We start from the raw sequence: 9,407 nt of genomic DNA, 5'->3' as shown, positions 1-9,407 counted from the left end.
AAAAGTGGTTTGTATGGCCCAACAAAGGCAAGCTTATATGGCAATTTCACTCTGTAGCCTACAGGGGGATTTGAATTCAAGTCTATGGGAAAAAGCTCCTAGTTATTTCACTTATACTATGTTCAATTTGAGCTATGTTTATAGTGCTGTGGCCTATATATTACAATGAATTTAGAACATGTAAAAGAGTATTGTTCTGTCACTGCTAGCCCAAAATCATAAGGTGATTTTTATGGCAGAGTACAGACTCAATGAAAGTTAGCTCATACACCAAATTCACTCAGGGTCTTTGAGCTCAGGTCTCTGTAATCAGAGTCCAGTGAACCAACCAATACACCAGCAAAGATCCCCTTTAGCACACTGCATAATTTTTGAGCTATTTGGCCTATACATTACAGTGATTTTAGATCATGCAAGATAGTATTGTTCTTTCATTGCCATCCTTATAAAGTGTGTTTTGTACACTGGAGTCCTGGCAAACAATGGAAAGGTCATACACCATTTTCACTCAGTTGCCTTCAGTGGGATCTGAAGTCTGGTTTCGGAGCCTGTTGTGCTAACAATTACACCAGCAAAGCTTCCCTTTATAACATGACTATTATGTTTTTTTTTGTGCTAAACAGACTCCTGCCCAAACATGGGTAAAGTCATACACCAATTTCACTCTGTATCCTCCAGTGGGATTTGAATTTGGTTACGGTCAATTTTGTTAACCATTACACCAGAAAACGCTTGCCATAGCGTTTCTTTCTGTCAAAAAATTCTATATTTTTGCTTTTTTTTAATTGTCAGGGCTAACTAAAACAGTTATAACAGTGGACATCAAATCAACTTTATAAGCGGGAGATCACGGTTCAGCAGCCAATGGAATCTGTTTAATATCTGCAATAAAAAATGAGTAAAGATGGGTATTGTTATTGGTAAGGTAAATAAATCTAAATCTAACCTTACAATGTTCTTAGCTATAATTAAGACTAAACTAAAACATGCTTAACTAACTCTATTAAGGAAGTGGTTCCATAGTGTTGTGGCCATCTCGTCATATGCTGATGGTCCTGGGTTTGTGCTACAGTGGAACAAAACATTTGATAAGCAAAAGGCCAAACATGGTTGTTTGAGTGTCACTAGTAAGGTTGAGTAATGAAGCATAGTTATTATAGAAATTAAGCTTGGTATAGCTAGGACAATATTGATTAGGTGTTTATCTAAAATAATCATGTCACGCATTCCAATCTAATTCAAATTCTTTTGATGATGAGTTTTATTTCTGCAAGTACATTTACAGTCACACAGATCTGTAAATGTTTTGGTAAAGCTAGCTTTAACCTCTGTAGAAAAAAATAGATAAAGACACCTTACAAATAGATAGAGACATTTCTTCAACCCTCACAAAATGGGGGAAAAAAGGAAAAAAAACATAATTCACTCATATTTCACTAGCTGCAAATGTAGTTGATCAGCAAATATGGAGTCTGATTTTTTTCTTTTTCAGTTTTAAATAGAAGATTTTTCTCTAGGAAATTATTTCTAAATACATCCAGGAAAGTACACAATTGCACACAATTTGGATGGTCACAATTTAAACACACAATTTAACACCATTTAATGAAACCACATAAGCAATCTGAATTATTCAATTAGAGAAATTATAACTGTAAACCACTTTAAACACTGACAGATACACCAAAGCATAAAGGATAATTACTATTTAAATAACTTTGTACATAAAAGTATAGGACAGATATCTGTCTATATGTTGTACATACAGAGCACGTTTCCAGTAGAGATCTGAAACAGTTATAATAAATAGTAGGATCAGCAGCCAGCCATTAAATAAAAAAAAGATAAAATAATAAAACATTATTATTATTATTATTATAATAGTACAACACTTGTACTAGAACACCCAACAGATATAATAAAGATGAGGATTGCAGAATTTTATGCCCCATGCTGCCAACACATGATGCCTGATTGTGTTCTTAATAAAGGGAATAACAAGTGTAAGTTCTCTTGCAAAAACTGCAACAGCAGCAGAGTTACTTGTAAATTAGTCAGATAAAATAAAACAGACAAAATATTATTTTCACACAAATCTTCAAAAAATAGTATAACAAATAAATCTTGCAACTGTTTTCATTTGTAATAAATATCTAAGTAATCAGGAATGCAGTGGAGGTTCAGTTCACTGAAACAAGTGGCAGTGGTGGAGTGTTACAAGTAAGTGAGTAAAAATCTCTAAAACCTCAGCTGCAGTTCACTGGGCATCAGGTTTACTTCTAAATTTTAGAAGTTAGAATTTAGACATAAAAATACTGCTTATTTATGAGGAAAAATTTGTTATTTTAGCTAGTTATTAGTAAAGTTGGTAAATGAGTTATGAGAACTGGCTTTGTAAATGGAGCAGCTTCAGGTCCACCTGGCTAGATTTGAAGTAAACATCATTTGCAATGCAGTATTATTTAACTGCAGTCCACTTAATTAGGAAAATGTGCATCCCTGCACTCAGTAATCCATAACAGCCAATCGCGTAGCCAAAGTGGAATACGTAAAATATGGTTCAAAAGTTTCAGTCCACACCTGAATTGGGGAAAAATGTGATTTTAGTGATTATGACAGAAACATGGATGTTGTCACCTGATGGTTTGTATATTTCATAAACTGGGGATCATCATGCATAAACAGTCTCAAGAAATTCCTCAAAATGGTTCAAAGAAAACAAAAAACTAATGGGTGGCAGTTCTCAGAGAAGTAACACCTTGTTGCTGAGTGAGGTCAGGGTTGACATGAAGGCTATGGTAGCTCAGCTAATCACATGTTACTACCATAATGAACAGAAAAGTAGTTCAGAATGCACTGTATATTGACGCTTAGCATAGCTGGGCCACAATAGCAGAAAACCACATCAGGGTCAGCTGCAGTCTCACTGAAACTTGACAGATGAAAAAAGAAAAAGCTTCAGCTAGTCATTATTTCTGAAGCAGCATTCAGATGTTAAGGTCAGAATTTGGTGTCAACAGCATGAATCCATGAGGCCTGCCTTCTGTTTACGCTAGGCTGCTGGTGGTGTAATGTAGTTGGACCCATAATGAGTAATTTAAATCCCACAGTACTGTTGCTGACCATGTGCATGCTTTCATGAACACAATTGACTCTTCTTGTTTTGGCACACAAAAGTCACCTGGTTTTATAAATGTGACAAAGAGTTTGTTGTCCTTCCCTGTCCCCGAAGCTGAATCCAGTGGAACACCTTTGCGATGTGGAACAGGAGAGTCACAGCATAAAAGTGTAACAAAAAAGCCTACACCAATTATATAATCCATGTTTCCATCTTTCTTTTTCTATGTTATACTTTCTATTTTATTGGTTATTTGTATTTAATTTTTTATCTTGTGGAATCTATGCCATGAAGAACTAAAGAACTGCAGCTTGATAGCAAATGGAACTCCACCCACTGACAAAGACTACAATTCCCTTCATTAGTAAGAATGTGAACATGTCCAGACATGTTTTGAGAATACCTGATATGGTTCAGTACGGCTGTATGACCTTGTTTAGTGGATCACCTTGATTTGAATAACTGATGTGAGTAATTAAGGCAGTTATATGTCTATGTACTAAAAGAATTACTCATACTAATATACTAGTACTAATATTTAAAATCTGACATTAAAGCTGGAATTTGTGTGGCACTACAGTTTATCATCCAGGGCTGTCGCTGAAGGAGGAGACAATGAGGAGTCCTCTGGCACCAATTCATCAACATGTTGGCTGTCCTGTTAAAAATAATACCAAATAAATCAGGACAAAAAAAAACCAGATAAATAATATTAACCAAATAATGACCAAAAAAAACTCTCATGACAAAGACAAAAAATCCAACAGGTGCAGCTAACAAACTGTTAACTTGTCAGTACACTACCTTTCAAACAATTATACATGATGATTCTTATATTTTTCTATTATCTTTAAAAAGTAATGAAAAGAGTCACACTATGAACTTGGAATTATTCAGTGACCAAGATTCAACCAGTCACAATGATTTAAATGATTTGGTGAAACATTTAATTTAAAGCAAAAACTATTATTAAAATAAATGTAATCATTCAATTATAAGCCGTTATCATAATGTTCTTTTTTAATGTGTAGAATTTACTTTTTTGTTGGGTTAAATGGAAAAGTTAAATCTGTAAATTTAATTCTGAATTTAAGTAATGTTTTGCAGCCATACCTTTCAATATTTCAAAACAGTTGTCATGCTTTTCATTTGTTGTATATACAGAACCATTGCATAAAAGCAATAAAGTACAGTGTTACCTATGGCCGAATCTCAGCTGTGTTGGTATTCAGTGTAATTAACACTCTTTTGTGTGATATTGCTTAAATGTCCAACACAACAATCACCAAGCATGTATATAAATACAAAAACAGTAGTTTAATTAACTTGGCCTTCAAAAGCTTACCCTATGCTTGAGATATGAGAGGTAGGTGTCCCATCCGAGTGTAATTGTATTTACATACAACACCCGAAACTTGGCTGGCAAGAAGTAGAAGTTGATCATCTGTGCGGTCGGCCAAACACACCAGTCTGCCTAATGAAGGAATAATGCGATGGTGTGACACGTGTCTCTGTCGTCAATCATAAGTTGACGCTTTATAAATTTATTTACATACAACTTTATCTTTGCTCAAATGATGATGGTCAGTCAAATCATACCTTATAGAACTCCCAGAATTTCCCTTTAAACTCAGTGCAACCTTTGCGCCAGCCATGACCCTCCATCACACCCATACCTGAAACATGCACACAGAGATAAAATGTAAGTCGCTCTGGATAAGGGCATCTGCTAAATGCTGGAAATGTAATGTAAATGTATATAAAAATACAAAGCAAACCACAATACTATAACATGTTGGATGCAATTATACCTTTTTTCAGAAAGTGTATTAATACTTATATGGATACTGATACCTACATATTAGGCAAATGTGGCATCAAGGAACATTTTATTCTCTAGTTATATTGGTTGCTGTTATATGCTGCTAGCAACAAACTCCTGGTACTGAGTTGTACATTTATGATATAATGGTGGTCATTAAACATGACCATGAGGCCCTATACACTCTATTAAAGATCTGGTTCCTTATACTGCAAAAAGAAGCTGCAGTGCTTCCTCTTAAACAGTTTGCATTCTGGTTTTCTTAACTTGGTACCATAAATTAAATGTACATCCAGATTGCTCTCATTTCATGTCCACTGTTTATTATTATTCATACAGGTCCGTGGATGATGCAGTAAACTTGGGACTGCATTACATCCTGCAACACCTGGATAAATCTGGGACTTATGTGAGGATCCTGTTTGTAGATTTCTGTTCGGCCTTCAACACCATCATTCTAGAACTTCTTCCATTTAAGGATTATGGTGGCCACTGTGCTCTTAAGAACCTTGAGTGCTGCAGAAATTCTTTTGTAACCTTGGCCAGATCCATGCCTTGCCACACAGTTCTGTCTCTGAGCTCCTTGGGCAGTTCCTTTGACATCATGATTCTCATTTGCTCTGACATGCACCGTGAGCTGTAAGGTCTTATATATATACACATAGATGTGTGCCTTTCCTAATCAAGTCCAATCAGTTTAATTAAACACAGCTGGACTCCAATGAAGGAGTAGAACCATCTCAAGGAGGATCAAAAGAAATGGACAGCATGTGAGTTAAATATGAGTCACAGGAAAGGGTCTGAATACTTATGACCATGTGATATTTCAGTTTTTCTTTTTAAAAAAAATTCTATATGTCTGTTTTTTCTGTCGAGATGGGGTGCTGAGTCTACATTAGTGAGAAATAAAATGAACTTTTTTGATTTTAGCAAATGGCTGCAATGAAACAAAGAATGAAAATTTTAAAGGGGTCTGAATACTTTCCGTACCCACTGTATATCCAGAGCGAGGAACAGGGCTCAGAAAATCACTCTGGATCCCTCACATCCATGTCATCCACTTTTTGAACTTTTACCATCTGGCCGGCGATACAGAGCCACAGATACCAGCACAACCAGGCACAATACAGTTTCTTCCCCCAAGCAATCTACCTCATGATGTTAAATATTCCAACCATTATGCAATAACAATGCACAATAACAGTATTATTCTATTCCATTATACCATCTATAGCACAACTGCAAAAACAATTTATTTATTTTTGAACTTTTGAATTTTTTACATATGTGTATTTTCTTGGTAATCTCATCCTCTTATCTCTGTGTACTGGAAGTATGATTCTGATACTAACACACCGTATTGAATGCTGATGTTTTTCCTCACACATTACCCAATCAGTACATCCTGACTGACACATTAATTGAGAATGAAAGCAGTTTATAGAACGAATATGGTTATACAAAAGTACATAAAGCCTGGTCCATACCTATGAAGTACCACGCTCCAAAAAGTGGCGAGGCAACAAGCTGGTCTATCAGGACTTTCTTGGCAACGGCCTTTACAATTTTTCCTGGATATACCCTGTCCAACCACTGATACCAGTAGTGCATAAATGGTCCCATGGTACATCCAACTGCAAACATACGCCCTGGAAAACAGAAAAAGGCTTAAACAAAAGACTGAACCAGAGCTATACAAACAAAATCATTTAAAACTGAGCACATTAATGAAGGAACTGCATCTTATTGTTAAATAAATTTTAAAAAATGTTGATAAGTTTTCTGTATTATTAAACATTTAAAGAAAGAGTTTCTTGGATGTTTTATTATTAGACTATATTTTATGCCACAGGAAAGTATTCAGGACAGAGGAATGAACACTTTCCGGATTTATTTATCAGTTTCAAAAATGTTCTTTCTTCATGTAAATGTGTTTTGCTATGCAAAAGACAATGACATTTGACTAAATATGAAAATCAATACATTATTTAGTCAACATTTAGTCTTGCAACATTTTTCTCCACTCCGAAAACAGCACCAGTGTTGCCCACTTAGAGACACTGCTGTTAGATTTGATAACATTTTAAACATGTTTAGTGATTTTATTTATTTTATTTTTATAAAAAAAAAAAAAAAAGCCTACCAAAAAAAAAAAAAAAAAATCTACCACATTTCTTGAGCAGCCATTGGTCACTGCAATACCAGTTGAGAACTATCGACCAATCACTAGAAAAGGGGCGGGGCTACCAGGCGGTGACGTAGTACGATCATTTTTCTTTTATATACTTCCAGTTTCGTTTATGTTTCGTTCTGAGACAATACTAGCCTTTTAAAATTCATACTCTAGACAGTAGAATACAAAGTGCATAGTGTGTATCATGTCATTTGGTGTACAGCTATAGTGTCTGGTGCCGTGACCAAAGTCGACAGACTTCATTCTGTAAGGAATAATTTATACAGGAAATGCTATTTAAAAAAACAAAAACAAACAAAAAAAAAACAAGCAAACAAGCCCGGTGTCGTGTTCTATTCTACTTCAGAATTTTTTTCCCTTCTTGATACAATTTCTATATGCAAATGAACACGACGAATAAGTAAACGAATATGCAAATTAGCCGCTGACGTGATCACATGACCTCCAGTGACTTTTTTTTTTTTCTCTAAAGAGTTAGCAAAACTCTTAGCAACACAAACATTTCCAGATTATTGACAGTGTAAAATCTATTTGTTAAACCATCGTTTTCTAACACGCGGTAAAGTGAACAGAAAGCTATGATGAAATTAGGTGTAAATATGATATTATATTACATATTATATCAGTTTATACCTGTGCGCTTCCAGTCCCGGATCTTAGTCGGTGTCTGTCTCTTCTCTCTGCTCTGCTGAATGCAGTCCCCAAGAGCAAGCATTCCTCCACTACTAATAATGTTGGTCACAATTAAGTATTTCCCTGTAAAAAGCGGCTTCCAGTAGAAGGAGATGCGCACGAGGAAGTCTTTACTCTGAGGTATCATGACTAACTAACCTGTTGTGGCTCGAGAAGTGTAAAAACATCAAAACCACAACGGACATTCACCTGTCTAAATAACGTAGACACAAAACAAAATAGAAACACACCTAGCCAGCAACTTGTCGTGATATAAGCTAACGTTAATGAATGGTTCATTTCAGACAGGAAACAGTAGTCGTTCATGAACTTTGATCACGATTTCAAAATAAAAGTTTTTTAAACGCGTATTATGGGGAAAAAGGAACATGATCATACCGATGTGGTCATTAAAGATATTCGTGATAATCTTACAGTAACTAGACTCACACATAAATATACTACCCCAACAAAATAAACATTGACTTTTGTGAATGAACGGTTCGTTTTGCCGAGAGGAAATCAATTTTTAAGTTTTTCTGATTTCAAAATAAAAGCCTTCGTGTCAACGTTCGTCATGAAGCATTTCTATCACTGCGACCCCAAGACTAGTACAGGATGAGTCGTTAAAAAAAGTGACCAAGTACAACAAACAAATCAAAATATCTCCAAAACGATTTACCTTAACCTTAATGGTTGTATTGGTGTCCTTTACCTTCAGAGACTGATCTAAAAAAAAATTGAGGAGCACCTTTAAATCAAATTCAGAATTTGATAAATTCAGAAAATTGTGCACATTTAATGAGAGGTTTTATATGACAGGATTAAAAACACTTTTACTTATAACTAAATACAGGAACACCACATTATTTCATATCAAATTAAGGTGCACCACAGCCTTAGTCTAAGGAATCATTCGAGTGAAACATTTGAATATATGTTTTGCATAGCATTTAGCAAACCTCATTTCAAATGTCTCTTCTCATGCTGTTGCTAAACATTATAGCTCTGTGTCACACATGCACACACTGTGGAAAATAAAAACGTCTCTGCTGTTTACTGTGGGAAAAAAAACACTGTCTTTCTTCTAGACCTTTCAAACTTCATAAAATGCATTATATTGTATAAAATGCCATTTGAATTTTTTGGCTGTTAAGCAGTGCATCTGTGAGAAATCCCTTTTGAACTATAGCATGCATCTTATTGTAAATGTTTCTTGAAGATTAAGTTTGATTAAGTTTTTTTGCCCTTGTATCTTAACTGTTACACATCATGACCAATCGAAGAGAAGCAGTTTCACCCTCCATGCTTGAAAAAAAAACAACAACTGTGCATTTTGTAGCCTTCATACACTATAAAGCCAAAGGTTTGTGGACACTTACCAGTCATTTCCATATGTGGTTCTTCCACAACAAAGTTGAGAAACATACAAATGTCTAGACGTTCAAATCTCTCTATGCTTCATCATTAAGATTTTCCTTTACTATACCTACTGTAAGATGCCCAAACCTGTTTCAACATTGGAAGTGGTAGCTCAGTGGGTAAAAATTTTACTTAACCTTCAACTGTTCAGTTTTATAAATAAGATAAAGTCTATTTAG

At 35.1% G+C, this 9,407-nt stretch overlaps 1 protein-coding gene across 1 annotated transcript; it reads right to left on the bottom strand.

Moving 5' to 3' along the window:
• Nucleotides 1-1,237: 1,237 nt before the first annotated feature.
• On the bottom strand, nucleotides 1,238-8,133 carry mpv17l2 (MPV17 mitochondrial inner membrane protein like 2). Its single transcript, XM_060881861.1, has 5 exons — nucleotides 7,768-8,133; nucleotides 6,428-6,589; nucleotides 4,718-4,794; nucleotides 4,464-4,592; nucleotides 1,238-3,776 (listed from the first exon to the last, which is right to left on the bottom strand). The coding sequence occupies exons 1-5, from the start codon at nucleotides 7,952-7,954 to the stop codon at nucleotides 3,693-3,695; spliced, it is 639 nt and encodes a 212-aa protein (XP_060737844.1). The 5' UTR covers nucleotides 7,955-8,133; the 3' UTR covers nucleotides 1,238-3,692.
• Nucleotides 8,134-9,407: the final 1,274 nt, after the last annotated feature.

The sequence above is a fragment of the Tachysurus vachellii genome, chromosome 1 (assembly GCF_030014155.1).
Source record: "Tachysurus vachellii isolate PV-2020 chromosome 1, HZAU_Pvac_v1, whole genome shotgun sequence".
In the NCBI taxonomy this organism is placed as follows: Eukaryota; Metazoa; Chordata; class Actinopteri; order Siluriformes; family Bagridae; genus Tachysurus; species Tachysurus vachellii.
This window is presented reverse-complemented; position numbering and strand designations above follow the sequence as displayed.

What these genes read in the sequence shown, in the direction of transcription:
- mpv17l2 (XM_060881861.1), bottom strand. Translation starts at nt 7,954, where the DNA reads ATGATACCTCAGAGTAAAGACTTCCTCGTGCGCATCTCCTTCTACTGG. An exon ending in CCGGGACTGGAAGCGCACAG is followed by an intron (nt 6,590 to 7,767) that starts GTATAAACTGAT and finishes TCTGTTTTCCAG; the next exon opens with GGCGTATGTTTGCAGTTGGA. An exon ending in TGGAGCGTGGTACTTCATAG is followed by an intron (nt 4,795 to 6,427) that starts GTATGGACCAGG and finishes TGCATGTTTCAG; the next exon opens with GTATGGGTGTGATGGAGGGT.